Source organism: Rhea pennata, chromosome 14 (assembly GCF_028389875.1).
Source record: "Rhea pennata isolate bPtePen1 chromosome 14, bPtePen1.pri, whole genome shotgun sequence".
In the NCBI taxonomy this organism is placed as follows: domain Eukaryota; kingdom Metazoa; phylum Chordata; class Aves; order Rheiformes; family Rheidae; genus Rhea; species Rhea pennata.
In genome coordinates, this window is record NC_084676.1 from 292340 (window position 1) to 313295 (window position 20956).

Here is a 20956-nt window from a genome sequence, read left to right on the forward strand (position 1 = left end):
GACCCCCGCACCACCGCCATCTCACGCAGCACCACCGCAGGAGGGGCCTGGCCCGGCCCCGGGGCTCAGCGCCGCCGGGAGCCCCGGGCCCCTGCCCGGCGTCTACCTCAGCGACACTTTCGTAGCCGACCATTTCTCAATAAAACACCGCTCCGCAGCCGCCGCGCTCCGCGCCGCGCCGCCCCGCGCCGCGCCGCCCGCGCCCCCTCGGGCCCCGCCCCCGCCGGGCCCCACGCCGAGGGCCGGCTCCGAGCCCGGCGCCCCGGCCGCCCCCGCCCCCGCGCGGAAGGGGCGGGGCCGGGAGCGTGACGTGGCAGGATGGCGGAGCTGTACGTGAAACCGGGTGAGGGGCCGTGTTCCGAGAACGGAGGTGGGGGGAGAGGGAGGGGGGGGGACGCACTTCCGGTCCGGGAGTGCGGGGCCGGGCGGCGGGGGAGAGCTCTTCCTCGATGGCGCTGCGGCGGGAGGGCTCACGAGGAGCCGGAGGGCGCCGGGGGAGCCCCGCGGGGGTAGGGGAGCCACGGGGGGTTCGTGTCTGGGCGTCAGGGGGCGGGAGAGACCGTGTACGGGGGTCCGGGGTGCCGGGGAGTCCGTGTGGGGGGGCCGGCGGAGGGTCGGGGGTCCCGGGGAGCCCTGTATGGGGGTCAGAGCCCGGGGAGCCCGTGTGTGGAGGTCGGGGGTCCAGGGGAGCCCCTGTGCGGGGGTTGGGGGGCCCGGGGGGCCTGTGTGCGAGAGTTAGCCTGGTAAGCCCGTGTCTGGGGGCTGGGGGAGGGTTGGGGGTCCCGAGGAGCCTGTGTGCGGGGGTCGGGGGTTTCCAGGAACCCATGTGCGGGGGTCAGAGAGCCCACGGAGCCTGTGTCTGGGGGCCGGGGGAGGGTTGGGGGTCCCGGGGAGCCTGTGTGCAGGGGTCAGGGGGTTCCAGGAACCCATGTGTGGGGGTTGGAGAGCCTGGGGAGCCCGTGTCTGGGGGTTGAGGGTCCCAGGGAGCCCCTGTGCAGGAGCTGGGGGTTTCCAGGAGCCTGTGTGTAGAGGCTGGGGGGCCTGGGGAGCCTGTGTGCGGGGTCAGGGGGCCTGGGGAGCCTGTGTCTGGGGGCTGGAGGCCGTGGGGTGCTGGGGCACTGCTCCAGCTCTTACCGCCTCATTTTGTACTGGCAGGGAACAAGGAGCGAGGCTGGAACGACCCTCCCCAGTTCTCCTATGGGCTGCAGACCCAGGCTGGGGGCCCCAAGCGAGCCCTGCTCACTCGCCGGGCGTTGGCCCCCGCCCACGGAGCCCGCTCAGGTCAGAACACCCAGAGGGCCCCTGCCCATCTGTGACCCCCATGCAGAGCCAAGGCTGCCCTGGTTCTCCTGGAGAACAGGGTACCTTCCCTTTGCTGCAGCCCCTCAGAGGGCGGAGAGACTGGGTGATGCTGACACAGCAAGAGCAGCCACACAACCAGGACCTAGTACCAGCCCTAAGAGCCAGAGAGTCAATGAAGCTTGGAGGTGCTGGGGGTCTGAGATCCTCCCCCCTCTATCTGGCACATCTCTTGGGGGGCAGTGAGCTTCCAGGTCTCTGCACCAGCCTGGGTGCTGCTGCCACTGGGTGCATTGGTCTGCCTGTTCTCCACACCAGTCTGTATTCCCTCCAGGTGCTCCTCCTGACACCACCGCCCTGGCTGCTGCCACAGCCCTGCCTCCCAAATCATTGGGGCCACCCCCGCTTGGGCCTGTCAACCCTTCCTTGTGGACTGAGAGCGTGAGGCCAACTGTAGAGGAGCCCTTGGAGGACTGTGATGTACCAGCAGATGCTGTCCTCACTCCCCTGAGGGTGGCCCTAGATGCCTGCCGGCCCACAGTGCAGGTGAGGCCTTCAGTGCTTCCTCCTCTACCTCCTGGCCCCAGTTCATTTCACCTAGCAGTAGCTGCTCTTACAAGACAGCATTGCTGTCCTGTACTAAGAAGCAGGGAGGTTCAGCAGCCAGAAGGGGGCTAGGCAGGGGCTGTTTGTTCCCAGGAAAGTCACCCCTGCCTGAGAGGGCTGCCCAGAGCCTCTCTGGAGCAGGTCCTCACTCCAGCTCCTGTCCATGCTTCCAGAAACAAGTGTGTGATGACATTGGACGGCGGCTGATGGTGCTTGGGGACACATGGGCTCAGGGGAAGTTGTCAACTCCTGTGAGGAAGAGGATGAGCCTCCTGGTGCAAGGTGAGTGGTACAGAGACTGGATCTGGTCAAGCCTGGGTCACTGGGCTCATGCTGCTGCTGACAGAGCCACTGACGGATTCCCTTTCCTCAACAGAGCTGCAGCAACACCACTGGGACACGGCTGATGAGATCCACCGCTCGCTTATGGTGGACCATGTGAACGAGGTGAGCCAGTGGCTGGTGGGTGTCAAACGCTTGATCGCTGAGATGAGGAACCTATCTACCATGAAGCTCACTGAACCCAGGAATGATGAGACTGAGACCGTGCCTGACCAGGAAGCTGCCTGATGCTCGAGAGCAGGGCTGCAGACTATGGGTAGGGCAGCCTGCATTCAGGGCCACTGGCAGGAAAAGGAGCCCCTGGTGCCTGAGGAGGCCTGGGCGTCTCCTGCTGCTCCTAACTGACTCTCAGGAAAGGAGGATTTTATTCACCATGACATCTTAGTGGCGATTCATGACATGATGTTAATAAATAGCACCAATCTGTCCCTGTCTACAGGCTGCCCTGGTACACTGGGTCAGGCTGGGTCCTGTCTGTTCAGTGAGTGGTTAAGAGATGCTAGATGAGGCCAGAAGAGCTTCAGGCTGGTCTGAAGGAGCTCGCCCCAATAAGGTGTTCCCAGACCCACAACTCATTAAGGGAAGGAATTCCCCACCAAGCAGTACCTCTGGCAGCACGTGGATCCAGCCAGAGCTCCTATGATAGCGATATGTTTTTCTGCTGTATTAGTTGGCTGAGTCTGGACCCTCTAGCCAAGCTTTTGGTAGTGATGGGGAGACCCATGGCAGCAGGGCAGCTGTGCACCTTCTCTGGGAGGAGATAGGCCCAGGGGAAATCTTAGGGTGGCTGGGTAAGCCAACATGCAGCTATCTTGGAGCAAACTGGTGTGGGCTGCTGCAGCTGAACTCTGCCTGCACAGCAAAACCAGTCCTTAGCAGCTGGGGACCTGCCCACTCTGGCACAGCTCAGACCCAAGTGTGGGACTTGAGAGACTCAAATGCAGTTGGCCCTTGAGACAGTGGGGATCCAGGCAAAAGTATCATGGTGCTGGCCCTAGGCTCACCAGGCTGTGTCCTCTCTGGACATAATGGAGAATCTAGGTGCAGGGAGACTGCTCTGTCTCTAGCCTGTGCTTGCAGGAAGGCCTCATCCACCTGCCCTGACCATGGCTAGCATAGCCCCCTGACTGCTCTGACTACCCCAGCTTGGGCAGGATGGGGAAAACATGTGGCACCCCAAGCCTGGCAGATTCAGCTGCTCGCAGCTCTCAAGACCCACACAGTTCCAAAACTGCAGGCCTCAGCAGTGCTTTCTATGACCCTCAGGGTCCTGCATTCACCTTGCAGGGTTTCATTGCCCAAGGAAGAGATCCTGTATACCCTGAAAGGTCATCTGCAGCTACCTAGCTCCAGAGCTCCACAGACGCACTTGACCCCAATGCAGAGATCCACCAGCCCACCACAGGGGTTTCATGGTGTTTATTGATCAAGCGTGAGCTCTCTAGGCAGTTGCACCAGCCAGTTGTGCTGGAGCCCATGAGGTGTCACGCGTCCATCCCCAGCATCACAGAGAGGGCTGCAGCCAGCCACTTGCGGTGCCAGCACCTCCACAAGGCCCAGAAACAGGCCCAGCCATGGCCTGGAGACGGGGAACTGAGAACTCAGATGTCCATCTCAAATTGGTCTTGATCTGGAAGGGCAGGGAGGGAAGACAGGGCCAAGGTTAGGATGGGGTTACCTTGGAGGAAACGTGTAGGCAAATGGACTGCTGCAGGAGCAAGAGACTGAGACAGAGCCAAGTCGAACACTGGCTGAGCCAGGGTCTCTCCTTGCCCTTTTAGCCACCCTTTGGGGTGGGAGCCCAATGCCCCAGGCAGCACGGCCTTATTCCCCTGCTTGGGCTGTGGTGCCCAGGCTGCTCACCTGGCATGGTTTCTTCACTCTCATTCTGCTCCTTGAGCTCCCCCAGCTTGACGAGGCTGGGCTGGGCCGGGGAGGTGACACCGGGGATCTGGGGCAGGCAGCAGGGAGGGGTCCTGGCCACGGGTGAATTCTTGCACTCCAGCAGGAACTTGCGGTCGTAGATGATGCGGGTACCTGCCAAAAGCAGGGGGCAGTCAGGCACCGATGGCCCATGGCAGCCCCCTTCCCCCAGTGCCATGGCCAGAGCCTGAGCCCAGAATGGCAGGGGGAAGGGGCCGCACTTGGACGGGAATCACAGCCACATCTGGAGCCATCATGTGATTTCCTGTAGGACAAGAGTGTGAAACCCATCATGCACGGCAGCTGTTCCCTGCATCATTCCTTCCTCCCAAAGCTCCCAGAGCCCTGCTAGGGCACAGCACGGGTTGGGGGGGTGGGGGGGGGGGAGGGAGAGGATGTCTGGATGCCCCACAGCAGCTCACAGGGTGCTACCAAGCCATGGGGTCAGGCATCTTCAAAATCTGCCCCTGTGCTGCCTGCAGGCTTGGCCAAGCTCTGGGCACAGCCGAGGTTGGGCCTGTGAGCTCTGCTGACCAAGGCACCCCCTGCACTCCCTGCAAAGGGACGAGCAGTTGGGTTGGATGGGACGCCACATTCCCGCTGCCAGCTCCTTGGATGCAGCCCTCGCAGCAGCGCCCAGAACGGGTGCTGCCAGGCACGTGTGGGCTCTCCCTAACACCCGTGAGCGCCTGCAGTGATCTCCGAGACTGAACTGGTCTGCACGATGCTCCCGCTCCCCAAAGGCCGGCCAGCAGGCCCCCACTGTCCCCACAGGAGGCCAGGACAGGTCCCCAGAGGACAGAGCAGCAGTTCTGTGCCAAGCTGCTGAAGTCAGAGAGCAGCTGAGAGTGGCAGCTGGCGCAGCGAGAACTCCCCGTACAGGCCAGGCCCGTCCCAACACGGCAAACGTTACACAATGTGCACAGGCGCCTGCTGCTGCTGTGCCAGCACCTGGCCCGGCTCCCTCTGGCCCACGATAAGGCTTATCGAGGGCACATGCCGGGGCCGGCGCCCACTGGGTGGCTGCCCGCAGTCCAACTGAAACCTGCTGTGCTTACTCGCGCGTGCAGGACAGAGCTCTCCAGTGAAGAGGGGAGCAGAAGGCGCCCTGCAGTGTGAGCTGTGCTGCCCACCACGCCGGAGAAAGCTCAGCTCTGAGCGAGTTTTGCATTGGTCCCCAGCACCTCCCCTCCAGCTTAGGCCCATCGGGGCAAATGCATGGCCACGCTGTGCCAGTGAGAAAGCAGGACTGCACCGAGCCACTGCAACGGTGCTGCCAGGAGCTCCTTCCCCAGCCCTGCAGCCCAAGGGACGGTTGCAGCCTCTGGCTGGGCCAGGAAGCAGCATGGGGCAGTGCCGGCAGTCCCAGCAGCAGCTGAACGTGCCTGGTAAGGCCTCCCTCGGTCCTCCTTTCACAGGGAGGCAAAGGGTGGGCTCAGGCAGGGGGAGGCCTGGGCACCTGCCCCCAAGGCCGCTTGGGGCCAGAGGCAGCTCTCCTGGGCCCGGGGGAGGGGGGTGGGCTGCCCTTCTCGGCACCACTCAGCCTTACCCCCCGGCGTGGTTGAGTAGAGGGTGCCGCCCGGCGTGGAGCCGTAGCCGTCCGGCGCGGGGAGATCGCGGCCGCCCGGGATGGGGCAGGAGGCAGTGGCAGTGCCCGCCGTGGCCATGGAGCCGAGCCGAACCGTGCAGGGCGGCAGGCCCAACACGTGTGCAGGCCAGGCCGAGCAGGGAGGCTCCGCCCCCGGCCCCGCCCCCGCGGGGCTCCCAGCCATCTTCTACCCCAGCAGCCCGAGGGCGGCAGGCGCGCTCTCCTCCGCCCGCCCCCCAGGCAGCGCTACGGGTCCAACTTTTTAAAACGCGCTCGGCACGGAGCAACCGCGCAGCCCGGGCAGCCTTGCCTCTCCGCTAACGGATGCGTCTGGTCAGCAAGTGCGAACGACGAGGACAGCCAGAGCTATCACATCCTGGCTCTCTGCTAGCGCAAGGGCTACATCACCTGCCCGGCAGCCCCACGTCACCCTGGAGCGGGCGCCCGAGACTCAGTCATGGTCGCGCGATCCTAAGGGAGGCTGTCTGCTGGGCAGCATTTGCACCAATTCATCTAGGGCACCCCAAGGACAAGCACCTAGTTTGCACAAAAGCTACTGTACAACAATACATACATACATCTATGTATGTATATATGGTATTTTGTTTTTCTTTCACCATTTACTTTTAATACAATTATTGTCAGCACAAGTGTTTCTCCTCTGGCGTTTGCATTTATCAGGATGGCAGTAAGAGCAAAAGTTCAGGTCTTTTTGCATTTTCTTGTTGAATACTAGGTAGAATGTCTAAATGCATCCATACTGTCTGAGGTTTATTTGCCTATGGTACTCAGGTATTACTTGTGCACTTCATACTTTGAGCACTTCTGAATATTCAGAAGTAACCACGACAGAGAACACACGCCATTACATTATCTTAAGAGTTCACTCCATGCAAGTTATCACTGAATCCTCTCTTTTGGCTGCTCCTTCTTTATGCTTTTCCTGGGGAAACTCTCCTGACCATTCCTTACACGCAACAGCAGGAGGAAGGAAGGAAGGTGGGGAAGTCTCCATCTGCTCTCTGGTCTGAGAGACCACCAAAAGTGGCCTGTTACATTGGACACTGCACTGTAGTTACCTGCTTGAGAAATGGACCAAATATTCAGTGTAGTTACTGCAGCAGAACTGAGTGAAAGTAGAAATAAGTTTACTCTTAATGCAGCAAATGGAAAGCTACCAAGGCACAGCGATACTGGAATCAATACTGCCTATGTGGACAGTGAACCTGCATCTTGAACAGTATGCAAGAAACCTCTTCCTCCTCACTGAAATGACTTGAGAAGCTCTTACCAGATTTAAAGGATTACAGGAAGCTTAGGATAGAATACATTACATTATTCTCTGGTGGGAGGTGGTCTCTGCTTTCCTAATATCTGCTTCTGGGCAGCTGGTCACAGAGAATCAGGTGAAGAAACCCTGCATTTTTCTAGGAACTACCTCAAGTTTTGCCTTCTGCAAATTAAGATGTCACTGGTTGCCAGGGTGCCAAGTCAGCCCTTATTTCCAGCCCCTGAACAATACCCGGTATTTCAGGCAACCCATCTGTAAAGAGAGTGCTACAAGAAGCAGAACTGATCCAGAAGGAGGAAAAAAAAAAAAAAAAAAAAAAAAAAAAAGCAAAACCACACATACAACCACGCTCTCAGAAAATAAAAGGATAACAACTGGCAGGAGGAAGCACTTACATTGTGCATCACATATGACTGCAGCTTAAAACCTTCCTCCCCTTCCCCAGTTGCATCCGGTTGCTAATTAAGTGATCCTAGAAAGGTAAACCTCCGGACATGGCAGCTACAAATGACAATATGCATCCTCTTCCAAAATTCTCACACACAACCTATAAATACTGTTTGCCTTTTATTGAATATTCAGGTAAATATTTCACATTAATACAGGCTACATAAAGTAGAGCCACTATACGACATGAAATTTACTCAACTTTTCCTCTTAAGTATGTAAACAATTATACATGTATTTACCACCCTAAAAGGTTGAAATCATGTAATCATCTAGTTCTCTGCTGCACACAAGTCGCATTCAGTAGTGTTTAGCCAAAAGCACTAGTTGCATCTGATTTAAGTTCAAAATGGCTAAACTAACTGGAGAACAGAATCAGTTGTATAGGTGAATCAATTTGTTCTTATACAACGGGCAATCAAGTTTCCATTCTTACAGCCCACAGAAAACTGCTTAGTTAGGCACATTAAAAAATCCCCAGGGTTCTTCAAGGTTATAAGGTTTCCCAAACAAGGCTAAAAAGGATAGACCCCCTTAAATCAGTTGACGTACTTGAGATGCATGTTTCCAATGTGAGGTGCCCAGGTGCCAGGCCAAATCTATAGCAAGAAGGAAAAAAACATGTCTATTATAAAAACAAATAAAGGTTCCTTTACTAGAGCAATCAACCACTAGAGGGCAAGCTTAAGGCTCCCCCTAGAACATAACCAGATCATCAAAAAAGGCTGGGAGCTATCTTCAGCTCTGGCCAGGTTTTGATTGACAACCTGTAATGTAACATACTCAGTATGTATCTAAACCCTATGACTTACAATAAAGTTTGTACCTACTGAGCATTCTTGAAATTCTGGTCATTTATCTGAAAGCCACATACATTTACAAACACACACTGCAGGGGGAAAAAAAATCATGCAAACAATCTTAATTCTAGTATCTAAGAGTTGAAAAAAATCTCACTTATCCAGAATAAAGAAAAACAAAACAAAGCATAACTCTGCAAAAAGCCCTATGTAAGCAGAAGTGCAGGAAAAAAAAATGCAGCCACGGTACCTGCTGAGCATCAGTACATTCTGTTGAATTTTGGACAACTTTGATCATGGGATTCCAGGCTGGGTCTGGAGTATGAAGACCATTAAAGAGAGGGCCTCCCGGTCCATCTGCCAGCTGAGGGTGCGAGGGTATTAGAGTGCCACCATACATGGAAATCGGCAGGCCCTAAAGGATCAAAAAAGAAATGTTAGTGAATAGGGTAATGGTTATGAAAAATGACCTTATTATCAAATGCTTCTGCGGTGCAGTACCTTTCATCTTGCCACCACCAGAGCACTTTTCAGAGATTACATCTACCTTTGCAGTGCTGGGCTAGGACAGGGGCAAGGACAGCACTAGGGAACGATAAGGACAGAATACACTGTATCCAATCTGGAGTTTTTTAAAGCAACGTAGAAAGTAGTTTTTATTAGTGTTGACATTTTATCAGGCTTCTTGTTGCAATAGATGACACACAAGCATAAACTGTGTTTGCCAAGATGACAGAGGCAGTTCAAATCCATATGCAACATTCACATACTGGTAAACAACTCAGCACTGCGAGGAAAAGGGGCATCACTGCTCATCTAGGCAGAATTTGAAATACAACTGTACTGCGCCGAGCTGCAGCCAGGCCGCTGCACTGCAAAGTCTTTATGCAGTTTGAGCCCATAAGATTGAGCTGAAGATTTTCTATAAATTACTTAAGGGACATCTAAAATATTCTTCCAGTTCAGAAAGAGCAAGTCACAGAGCAGCCTTCTATGGTTGAGATCTCTCCTGCATTCAATTATCAATCTGTAATTCAGAAGATCCCAGAAACACACACTACAGCCACTTCTGAAACATGCTGTGAGAAGATCTGCTGTTGAACACATAGTCCTGGACCTTCCTTCTGTGGAGGCTGAGCCAGTTATAGCTTGGCTGTATTGCTTTGCCTCAAGCTACAATATTAACACACAATGCACAGAATTACATGCCGTTCTCTCATCCTGCTCCTTCCTTAAGGAAAGCATGAGGCATTAACAGGCAGGATCTGCATTGAAAGCATTGAATGTTCAACCAGCCTCAGGAACAGAACAAGCCTTGTGGTACCAGTATTTCCACATGACTGAGCCTCTGCAAAAGGAAACACTGGAGAATGATGGGGATATCAGTGACTAGGCAAGAGAATATTTGCCACCTCTAACTTCCAGTTTTGTTTAAACAGGCCTCTAGGTTTGGACACCACTTCCAGTCAGCAAAGGAGTACAAGGATGAAAGGAGATTCAAGACTAGAAGAGGCAATATGGAATAGAGTCCTATTAGCACATGAGGTAAATCTGTCCCTCAAATACCAATCCCACAGGCATTTCACACCTACTAGCACCGTGAAACATCTGAATTAACTAATGACTTGCCAAACTGATCTCAGTTTGCTTCAGAAGAAAGGAAGTTGTCATGAACCCAGTTCTTCTGAGGCTTACAGTGCCCAAATCATGGTTCCATAACAAAAATCTTGGTTCTTTTATAGCCAAAAATTGACCCCCCCGTAACTTACTTTAGAAAAATCCACAAAACTATTTGGCATAGGTTGGTGGAAAATGTTTGAGGGAGCCACTATTCCAGAATCATCTCGCTCCATTGGCTGATGCTGAGAAAACGTGCCCGGGTCCGACAATTGCTGTTGCATTGGATGATTTCCCATTACAGGCTGAGACCAACCTGACAAGCCTTCTGGAAAGGAGAGATTGAAATTGGCCGATTACAATTATTAATCCTTCAGGCAACTGTGGAGATTATGGAGACTAATAGCAACTTCAAATCTCAGGCATCCACAGCAGAGCTAAGCTTCAATAAACCCCCAAAGCATCGTATCTGAGCATGTGCAAGCTTCACTTGAAAAACACAGCAATGCAGAGACACTAAAGTGCCTTAGTGCACAAGAACACATGAAGGATTTCACTGAAGAAACATAACAAATAAAGAAGTTTTAATGGTCCTGTAAAATAACAAATGGAAACAATTTACAACTCGAAGGCTGTAACTCCTCTCACTTTCCATAAGAACTCAAAACTACCAGGAAACTGAATGTAACTGTAATGAAGGAAACTTCAGCTGTTTCAACGTCTTTTTAAACAGGGTGGGGGCTGCCTGAAATGGAACTTACCCCATATTAAAGTCATGAGGAGATCAGTAAAAAAACAATATCCACAACTATGTATTTCTGGATATATTAACTGGGCTTAGAACTAACATTTTTAAATGTTAATGGGTAAACAAGCTACAAACTTGGAGGGACACAGCTGTTCCTTCTACACCACACATCAGACTTGGAGAAGGATTCCCTTAAGGGACAATATTTGCTTACTTTAAAATTTCCTATCATTCAGAAGACTTAATATGAAATATGCGAAGTGTTATCAAGGTTTGCAAGCACACTCTGGCAGATAACCTAGGCTGGGTGAGAACCATCTACACTAGGAAAAAGAAAAACAGTGCCTTCACTGATACAAAGTTTCACATTACTTGGACAATTGTTTTTCCTTCTAGGGTAAATGTGCAAGTTGATTACAGATTTCTATTTCTTGATGCACAAGGAACATTCTGCTTTTATCTTTGCTTGTCATGATGAAGCTTTAGTGCTTACTTGAGAGCCTGGAATTTCATTCCTCCTCCCCCTTTCCCTCTCCAACTTTCTTTTCAAATACAGTGTTTCCACAAAGCTCTGATGTCTTTATGCTAACCCAGACTGTAGAATACAGACTTACCAGACACACTGTTAACTCCAAAAGACCAGATACCACTATGACCAACGGGAGCTGTGAAGTTGGTTCCTAAGGGAGTTGGAGTGACAGATCCTCCCTGTCGAATTCTGGCAAGTCTCTCTGTCCCGATGGGAGGAGGTACCTTTCGATCCTGATTTGTGTTACCCGTTTTTGGCTGGCCCAAGTTAGAAGGTGCAGAAGCAGCTGAAAGGGGTGAAGATGATCCTGAGGAAACTGATGGAATAGGAGATTCACCTGCTGAAAAGAGTATTTCTCTTGCTTAATTACACACAAAGCACACAGCTAGCCAATGTAAATGCTACCCCTTCTCTTTCCCCAACATTATTCTATGGGAAATTATAAAAAGTTTTTCTAGGCTTTCTTTGGCAGAACATTCATTGTACTGAATATTCTTCAGTCTTTCACGGAATTTCCATTAACTTTAAATAATCAGCACTGTAACACAAATGCTTTCAGACATCAGAATCCTGTGATACTCTCCTGACATTACGTTAAACCTAAAATAATTACAAGAAAGAAGAAGAAACATGGAAGAGTGTCAGTAAGATGTGAAGCATTAGCCAGAATACCGTAGATATCAAAGCAGCCTATTTTTGGTATCCACCTCTCCCAGCAGAAGAGAAACTAAAGACAGCTTCCCGAAGCCACATGTGTAACATAGGTGCTCAAGTTCTACCAGCTTCAAAACTGTCACTGAATCTCCTTGGAGAAAAAATAATAATAATAATAATAAAAAATAATCTTTTGGGCACCCATTTAAATGTTTTGGTTCTTAAGCTCAGTGGCAAAGAAGTTGCATTAACGACACAAAGCCTCTCCACTTACAATCCTGAATCAAAACTCCGTATTTTCTGTAAAGCTACTTCCATGTTCTTTCCATTAAGAGGAAAACTCGAGCATTACCTTGTTGATACATTAAAATTTTGGAACATTTTAGGTAACATCAAATAATTTCAGATTTCCAATAAAAAAAAGTGTAACTTCAACCCATGGCAAACACGCCATTTTCATCTACTGTCATACAATTTAGAGGAGAAGATTATTTAGCTTGGTACAATCACCTAGTGCTTCCCCACAACTTCATGACCCCTCCTCTTACAGCCTACAATGACTTATTTTTTTCCCCAAATATGCCTTTAGTAATGCTACCAGAACTAGCGGCATTTTACATGAAAAAAAGAAAATAGTAAAGCTTTGGGACTTGCATGTCATCCTCACAGATGCTAAAACCAACTGGGGAAAAAAAATTCTGCGCATCACTGGGTAATTCCTCTCAAGTTATAAAACTACTACAGACAATAACTAAGAATTTATAGATAACTAAGACAGACCCATGAAGTTCCTACATGAATTTGTGGCGCTTGTCCAAGGATGTGGTGAAAAATGCTGTCTGTTAAAGCTGGGAGTCCCAACAGGCGCTGGCCCTTGAAGGTAAACCCGTGCTCCTTGTATGTTTGCTGAAAAGCCTGTCAAAGGACCTGAAGAAGAAGTTGTAGAGTTGTTGGATGGATCTAGAGAGGGTAAGCCTGAAATAAACATAAATTTGATTAAATATCTCTCTTTGGGAACTTGTTTCAAAGCACTAGAGAGATCTAGTGCTTCAAACAATTAAAGCATTTTATCACCTTCAGAGGTATCTGCACATTGTAGGTTTGTTTTACAGGTGCACAGCTCTACCTTCGACAATAACCAACAGAAGGCTTTTCTGTATGTTCTCCAATTTCGCTTAAAGTTTTAACAAAACCAGTCATCCCTTGGCCACTGAAAGGAATCAATCCTGGCACAGTGGGTGAAAGGAGGAAAACTGGGAGAGTGGCAAGAAAGCTGCCATACAAAAAGACCAAACAGAAGTCAAGCAAACAGAAATACAGGGCTTCGTGGAGGTTATTATGGAATCAAACACCAAGGAAGTAATTCACCGCACTACAGTTTTTGCCATCTTACAGTTATGTTTAAACATAAATTGGTCAGAGCATACTGTATCCAAGAAAACAGGGCTGACAATATCCAGCACAATAGATGAGAGGGCTGCTTGCTGAGAAAGGCAAAGATGGAAAGAAAGGTCCAAGACCCATAAAAATGATTAGCAAGAGGAGTTAGTTTTTCACTAAGTCAAAGCTTTTAAATACTTCTGCAAAATGTCTTAAAAGCTTTTATCACACTTTATTACCTAAGAGTAGAAACAGGCATGGCTGTATGTTTACCTGACTTTTGGGTTTAGTTTCAAGGGCCTATTAAACAAGACTACTTTCAAAATCATTAAAACATTTCAGGATGACCACAACCAGGACTAGTCATATTGCTGCATAGTAGGGCTGAAAGTAAGTACCTACTTACATCCTCAGAAGTCTGAAAATAGCAGTGGTGAAAGAATAGCTGAGGTTGTAAGCTAGAGGTGCTCCCCTGTTCTTATGGGGATGTTACTAAAAGCCACGTATTTCCCCAATATCAAAATCAAGAAATAAATCAGTCAAGCATCCCTTGCTTGCAAAAGCATCAGATCCAACAGCTGCATTTCCACTGCAAGCAGCTCAGGGACTGCACTCCATCTGCTGCTGCTCAGGTTCTCCAGCTCCTCATTTTTCACCTCTGCTGGAAGCACTGATCAATCCAGACCAACTTTCACAGCTATTCCACAGCTTCTAGGACTGAAGAGTTTCACATACCTGACAGCTGCTAGCCTCACTGTCGTACAGCATGCTAGGGCCAGCACAGCATAGAAGTAGTCACATGCTGAAGACTAACCTCTTCTGATGGAAGTTCCTACATAGACTTCTCCAAAAAAATCCTTCCCCTACTAGTGAGCATTGAAGAAAAGCAAAGCAAAGCAATATAACAGCAAGTTCTCCTGCCAAGAAACCTAGAGGGGTGACCTGCTCATGTTAACAGAAATAATTCACTAGATCTGATGCAGTTGCTGGCTATGAGGACTACTAGTTTCTTAAAGTGGAAACTTATGAAGGCATAGCACTTACTCAGACGCCCAACAGTGCCTTTTGAACGCTTAGGAGGAGGGGGACACAGCTTTCAAAGGGCAATGGCTGCGCAGTTAAAACTTTTGGCCCTATTGTGTATTTTCTGCAGGTAGCAGAAGAAAGGAATAGTCAAAGATAAAGGAATTCACCAGAGTCATAATTTTTCAATTCATAAAGAATGCTTTCTGCTATTATTTTGCCTTTCATAAAAGTGAATGATAAAAAGCTTTACTTAGTATTAAGAATGGCTTCTGTGAGCAAAGACTAAAGGAATGCTGATTTCAATAGCCAGCTTCCTAATTATATGTTTACCAATAAAATCAGATTTTACAATACTAAAAGAATCTTGCAATTCTATACTTTGTAGTTACCCTGGCCATGAACTCAAACTCTTCATTACGCTCTGAAAGCATAAATGAGCTTTAGTGATTGGTATATCAATCCCCCACAAACACTGCTCCAAATTCAGTTTATCAAAGCTCCCAGACACTTTTACAGAGATTAGTTAAATTCAAGGGCTAACTCCACCTTTAGAGAAAGCACAGCACTTGGTTGCTGCATGTAAAACAGGAAGTCCAGCCCTTTTGTACAGCCTGGGAAGCAACGTGCTGATTTTTAAGTTGGCGTATTTTAAATTTGTAAGACCTCCCAGTGCTACATGAGCAGGGTCTCAGACACTTTTCTGAAACGTAGAGGAAGTAATGAATGGACTTTTTCGGTCTTCTCTGCCACCGCCCCAAATGATCAGGCTAAGTATGCCCTCACTCTGCAAGCTGTTAGAACTAGAGAACCAAAAACATAAATAGGGTATAAAAAACAGTTTCCAGAACAGATCTACAGCCAGTAAGGCCATAGGGACAGTTATCTGTGGCTCAGAGGAATTGGTGAATTAGAAAATTCAGGTTGAAATTCAGGCACACTAGACAAATCTCTGCTCGATAAAGTACAAAGTCAGGGCTAAAGACTACAGGACTGGCATCTATTTGATGACTATTACTATTCCTTCTCATCATTTCAAAGTGTACTGACTCACTAAGCAAAGCCCATCATATTGCTCCACATCTAGCACTCCTGTACCCCAAAGCATAAGCCAATAATGACTGGACTTTTCTCTCCTTGAACCCTTCACAAAACCTGCCACTGGAACCTATGGAAAACGCTCAGTACAATCACCAGTTCACCCCATCTCAGAGGCTGAGCCTAATGGAAAGGCTTGTCTATCTGAAAAGGCGCCGGTGAATGAAATGAGTGAACAGAGTGCAGGACCATGCTTATGCTCTAAGGTCAAAACATTGCAGGGGTCCTCAGCCTATTATTGCCGTTCCTTTCCTCACCACCATGCCTTTCCAGTGCCCCCTTCTTTTGTTTCCCCTAAAGCCCTTCTTCCTTTTGAGAGAGGGGCAAAATTTAGATTCTGCCATATCGATGATTAAAAGTAGTAGCAAACAGAAGAACAGATTAAATGAATAAACTGATGACTTGACAAAGCAGTCATCTGCTGAAAGTTTGAATTTCAGGGGCACATCCACCTATTTTCAGTTATTCTTCATTTTCAATATCCCAACCAAATTCCAGCTTGGAAAATTGTGTTCTGTCCAAATATTTTTGCACTTCAGACAAGAACTTCTTCATGCTTTTCTCCTCAAAGTCAACTGTGCAAATTGTCCAGGGATATCCATTTACCATTCTCTTAACTCAGGGCAAAAACAGATTCTCAATTATCTCTTATATATTTAAATTATTTAAGCATATACAAGGGACAAAGTCATTTTTCCTGATGAAAAATTGATGACCTCAGCCTAAGTGAACAGCAAAATCTTTTGCTGCTATGGGATGTCCCAGTCAGCTGCCCTTGTATATGCAGAATCTGATAATCAGGATTTCAGCAGAGTCTATTTGTTACAAAACTTCCTAAGGAGGGGATATACCAGTAGCAACCAGCTTCCAACTGAGAGCACTGCAGAGGAAAAGGTGAGATCACATTAAGGGTTTCTGAAGTCAGGTCCAGTTACTTTACCTTTCACAGCCTTAATTACAACTGGTTCTACTTACTGCACTGGGAATGGAGATAGCATACATTCTACAGGGGTTCATGTGCTTTGCAATGCAGTCATGCAGTCCACATTAAACTACTATTAAGAGAGTTACAGTCATAGCAAACACTTTAACACTGTGGTTAAAGCTAGTCTGACAGAAGTGGTCTGGTTTTCAGAAGTCCCGAACATTTTCAAATCCATTGAGTGCGAATGCAGAACATCTGAAAGTCTAGCTACTGAAGTATTCAAATGCAGTATTCAAGCCCTGAAGTATTAGCTTAAAGATCTATCATATAGTGGGAGGAATACAACTTCAGAGCAAGGCTCTTCAGCTACCCAACTTTAAGGCACTGTAAATTTATTGAGGTAAGAAGGAAAGAGTGGATCATACTACATCTCTTGAGAGTCCCTTCCAGCCAAATGGGTGCAGCTACCTGTAACATAGTCTGAGCACCAAGAAGATAGCAGTCCTTAAGGAAGAGCACAACAGGGCAGGGAACTTGCTGTGAGTGTTCCTAATCCATTTCAATTAAAAGCAAGTCAATTCGAACTACTGTATCTTAATAGCTGAAGGACAGTAACTTCCTAGAAGAACATCATACACCAACTTCCCAAAACACACTGTCAGTTTACTAGAATTACAGCACAAACTGAAAGCATCCTTTAGCCTACTGGATCAGAGTCACATCAAGAGACAAAGAATACAGAGAGCTTACACCCTCAGAGTCAAGTTGGTGTCCTACACAGCAGGGCTGCAAGCCAGTGCAAGCACTCGCTCCTGGAGCTGAGGCTCATCAACAGTGCTGTCCCTGCTGCTTTGGGTTTATCATTATGTTCCATGCAAACCCCACAAAAAGCTAAAAAAATCAGTGCAACTCTGAACCTTACAAAGAGGCAGAAACATTCCTTCCTCTTAAAGGAGACTAACAGTGCTCAGTGCCACTTCTGCAATACTCCCAATATTTAACATCCTAGGAGAGCTGAAGAGGAAAAAAAAAAAAAATCATTTTAAAGAGCATTTGGGTTAAGACAGGCCAACATCACTACGCAAGCATCCTATAAGTATGAAATTATTTCTCAAGCAACTCCAAGTGAACAAAGTGTAATGGATGAAGAGAGAATTCTGCCCAGTGCATAATATTAGTGACTTACCTACAGGACTAGTAGAAACCCGTTGGGAAGGTGGCCTGAAACCAGGAGCCTTGGAGTTATCAGGATGCACATTTTCCACGTGTCCTAGCACAGAGTTATTCAGAAAGGTAGACTGAACAGTGAAAGATGGGTCAGCTGCTGCTCGAGTGGAGAGTGGACAGTCTCCCCAGCCTTGGTTAGCTGGCACCTGGTTGCTATCAAAAAGACTGCTAAAGTGATTGAAGAGTGTTGCTGGCCCAAAGGTAGGAGGCAATGATTTGTTTGCTGGATTAATGTGCATCTGAGAACCGTTCATAACGTTCATGGCTGACGAAACCTGCACTGCAGCAGGTGGACCTTGAGAAGGTGTTAAAGGAACTTGATTCGTAACAAAAATAGACTGAGGATCTTGATGCAGGTTTGCATTTGGTACCACTGAATAGAACGAACCTCTGGACTGCATCCTGTGAGTAACTCGAGGTGCTGGTACAGCTACTTGAGGTAAGTTACTGTTGTCCTGATTATCTGCAACAACTGACCTGGGTGACGCTAAGCTTAAAGGAGTGGGTTCCGAGCTGGATGAAAAAGGCATCGACATAGAAGGATTGATCTCTGACACACTGGTTGGCAGTATTTCATCTTGGACATTATTTAGCGGCGTGGGGCTGCTAGATGGGCGAGTTTCTGCGACTCCTGAACTGCTACTAGTTGACATATTGCAACTACTTGCAACCGAAGATGGGGCGCACACATTTCCAACAGGCTGGTCTGGTGCAGACACCTTCTCTTTGGGTGCTGATACAACTGAGAAAGAGTCCGTTTTAAGTGCAGAATGCTGCGTTTGTGGAGCACTAGAGGGCAGAAAGGCTGTGGGAACTTGCCCGTTGTTTGGGGGTGCAGAGGAAGCAGAAGGCAGGGTGCTACAGGTGCTTGTCACAGTTGAGATTGCTGTTGCTGCAGTACTCGTCTTAGGAACGCAGGCAAACAACTGCTTTCTGACTGAGGAAGGAGTCCGATTACTTGTTACGCACAGCGGTTGGGTGGAAGCAACTACAGAAGAGACAGTAATAGGACAACTAGAAGTAGCTAATCCAGGAGACTCTGTCTGCAAAATATTCCCATTCTGATTACCTATGCGACTTGAACTATTATGCTTTGGAGAGCTGTTTGTGCTGCCAGGGTTAACTGGTCTCACTGGGAATGGTCCCCAAGTGTTCGGTGAAGGTGAAAAAGTCCCTCCAAACTGGGCCATAGGTAAGCGCGGATGCCGAATCTGTTGCATAGTTTGGGCAGCCAGCAAGGCAAAATGAGGATGAGAATAAGCTAGAGGAAGAGACACTGGAAAAGATGAGCGCACATTTGCTGGAACATTCTTGTTTAATTTGTTAGTAGGCTGGAAAGTAGATAGTGTTGACGACTGTGATGTGACCAGGGGTGGTGCTCCAAGAGGAAAGGAATTTTTGTTTGAGGCAGTTGCAGTACTGACTCCAGATGAAAAGTTTGCATGGATTGATTTGGTACTTGAAGCAGGTGTTCTTATATGAGTTTTAGGAATCAAGTCTTCCAGTTCCTTGGCAGGATCTTGTATAAGGGCATTGATGAGTTGCACTGCATATCGCGTTGACTCTGTGCCACCCCTGGATTAAATACAACATATTTATCAGTTATATAAGAAACTTTGTGCAACATTCTGCAGCCTCATTTTATAACCTGATATATGAGTATACTGCATGTTTACTCAGGTAAGTTAGGTCTTTACTTTTGCTTATCTTAAGGATTATCTTTGAATAAGCAGATCTTAGGCACATCTTGGCAGCAATAATAAATGCTATATTCTAGAACCAATAAGCTAAACATATCCTTGTCTTAAAAGATAAATGAACTTAACTTACACTTTGAACTAACTCAGAGGTATTTTCAAGATACCGTACCTTATTGTGATCATTCTCTCTCCATTCTTATCTTTTTGTTTATCTACGTCAATATGGGCACCAGTGACATCCTGGATTGCTGTGATGTTGCACCCACCTCTTCCCATTATTCTAGACACGACAGAAGCTGGGACAGATAATTTCTTTGACCTATAGCACAAAAATCACAGATCTGTGAAGCTTGTTTAAACTTTAAAGCCATAAAAAAATATTCCTTGTTGACTGACAAGCAGCTGAAGTTTCAGGGCAGCAAGTGGTTTTCTGCTGACAGTTTTTCACCCTTTGGAGCCTCTCTAAAACTCCCCCACTCAAATTACTCATCATCCAAGGATTCTTCAGAGCATTTATTCTACCACTGTTGTATCATAGAGGTACGTGCCTCACACACTGCTTCAGAAACACTTTTGGCTTCTATCTTGTGTACCTTCAAAGTGAGACAAATCCTTAGTTTACTGACCCAAATTTACAAAAATAGCACTGCTTCAAATGTAAAAGCCCACGGCTTATCTATTTCGACTGGTTACAGTAAGAACAACGTGGTTTTCCAACATTTTTCCAGTGATCAGCTCTGTAATACCACTTGCACGCACAGGTCTCTTAGTTTCGACCTCTCTCAGATCAAGTGAGAAACTACACTTGATCTTAAAGTTTACAGGTGGCAATACACAACAGTGGCTGTCATACTTAAATTGTGCAGTTCTGTAATTTAACCAGATGCTGGAAGCCACTATGAAGGCAGCACAGATTTTCAGAAGCAGGATCACTTTCTGGCCACAACACTGTAACCCATGTGTTCAGTAAAATCAGTCAGTTTGGGATTTTTTTATTTTTACATGGTATTGGTGGGTCAGTGCAGGCATACAGTACTGGGAAGTCTTTGAACACGAACTATGCTTGCATCCAGACCCCAGGCCAAGGTTTTTCTGGGCCACCACTGTCCCCAGACTTTAAAGGCTGGACCTCTCAAGCCCATACATGCTTTCAAGCTTGCTAGTGATGTGCAGCAATTCAAACCTGCATAATTAGAGGGGATTCAAAGGGGCTTCAGTAACCACTGTGATCACAGTTCAAGCACCTCAGAACACCCCCCCCTCCCCGAAAAGGCTGCCAGCTTCACCTAGCTATTCAGTCTTCGAAGCTTAAATAACTTGACCAACAGGAAATTGTTTCTTGGTTAATGAAATTTAAAGGGAACATTTTATTTTAAACATATCTAGTATGTGGAGACATTCTAAGGTATCACCTTGTCTTTCCAAGGTCTTTTTTCTCTCCTCTTTCCCATCAGGAGAGGCACACTACAAGCCACCCCTTCCCCAGAAACCAGGCCCTCAGAACATGCACAAAGATCTCATTCCAACACTGTTTCATGCTTTGGACCTTCTCCCTTCCTCCATCACAAGGGCTCTTCTCTCAAACTAGATATCCCAACCACTCCCTCACCAAATCAGGGCTCCCATCCTCACTTAACTTGCAAGACATTTCCAAATTACTCATAGAGCTTCTGACTGTACTTTGGTTGTCTTCCACCTCATTCCACTAGGAACCCCATACCACCACCCCTGGAGATGCTCCTTCTCCAGAATAGCTCAC

General features: G+C 48.1%; 3 protein-coding genes across 6 annotated transcripts in view; 1 reads left to right on the plus strand and 2 right to left on the minus strand.

Annotated features, from left to right (window-relative positions):
* Positions 1-289: 289 nt before the first annotated feature.
* Positions 290-2674, plus strand: SRA1 (steroid receptor RNA activator 1). The gene is made up of 5 exons (XM_062587502.1): positions 290-343; positions 1156-1281; positions 1634-1845; positions 2079-2187; positions 2282-2674. Exons 1-5 carry the CDS (start codon positions 319-321, stop codon positions 2473-2475), a joined length of 666 nt encoding a protein of 221 aa, XP_062443486.1. The 5' UTR covers positions 290-318; the 3' UTR covers positions 2476-2674.
* A 977-nt stretch (positions 2675-3651) lies between these two features.
* On the minus strand, positions 3652-7348 carry EIF4EBP3 (eukaryotic translation initiation factor 4E binding protein 3). The gene is made up of 3 exons (XM_062587503.1): positions 5720-7348; positions 4111-4284; positions 3652-3877 (listed from the first exon to the last, which is right to left on the minus strand). Exons 1-3 carry the CDS (start codon positions 5940-5942, stop codon positions 3849-3851), a joined length of 426 nt encoding a protein of 141 aa, XP_062443487.1. The 5' UTR covers positions 5943-7348; the 3' UTR covers positions 3652-3848.
* A 255-nt stretch (positions 7349-7603) lies between these two features.
* Positions 7604-20956, minus strand: part of ANKHD1 (ankyrin repeat and KH domain containing 1) — a 121896-nt gene continuing 108543 nt past the window's right edge. For 2 of the 4 annotated variants that reach the window (XM_062587499.1, XM_062587496.1), the window contains 7 exons: positions 19367-19516; positions 17457-19072; positions 12640-12819; positions 11276-11527; positions 10066-10241; positions 8547-8711; positions 7604-8095 (listed from right to left, as the gene is read on the minus strand). In XM_062587499.1, coding sequence (XP_062443483.1) covers positions 8036-8095; positions 8547-8711; positions 10066-10241; positions 11276-11527; positions 12640-12819; positions 17457-19072; positions 19367-19516 — 2599 coding nt within the window. In that variant the 3' untranslated portion in view covers positions 7604-8035. Of the gene's footprint in view, positions 8096-8546; positions 8712-10065; positions 10242-11275; positions 11531-12624; positions 12820-17456; positions 19073-19366; positions 19517-20956 lie in introns of all 4 variants that reach the window. The other 2 variants (XM_062587498.1, XM_062587495.1) reach the window with 2 other exon arrangements.

Excerpts from the sequence above, each read along its gene's own strand:
- SRA1 (XM_062587502.1), top strand. The coding sequence starts at position 319 with ATGGCGGAGCTGTACGTGAAACCGG. Across the intron at positions 1,846-2,078 it reads CCTGCCGGCCCACAGTGCAG|AAACAAGTGTGTGATGACAT; the intron begins GTGAGGCCTTCA and ends CCATGCTTCCAG. Across the intron at positions 2,188-2,281 it reads GATGAGCCTCCTGGTGCAAG|AGCTGCAGCAACACCACTGG; the intron begins GTGAGTGGTACA and ends TTTCCTCAACAG.
- EIF4EBP3 (XM_062587503.1), bottom strand. The coding sequence starts at position 5,942 with ATGGCTGGGAGCCCCGCGGGGGCGGGGCCGGGGGCGGAGCCTCCCTGC. Across the intron at positions 4,285-5,719 it reads CTACTCAACCACGCCGGGGG|GTACCCGCATCATCTACGAC; the intron begins GTAAGGCTGAGT and ends TGCTTTTGGCAG. Across the intron at positions 3,878-4,110 it reads GAGTGAAGAAACCATGCCAG|ATCAAGACCAATTTGAGATG; the intron begins GTGAGCAGCCTG and ends CTGCCCTTCCAG.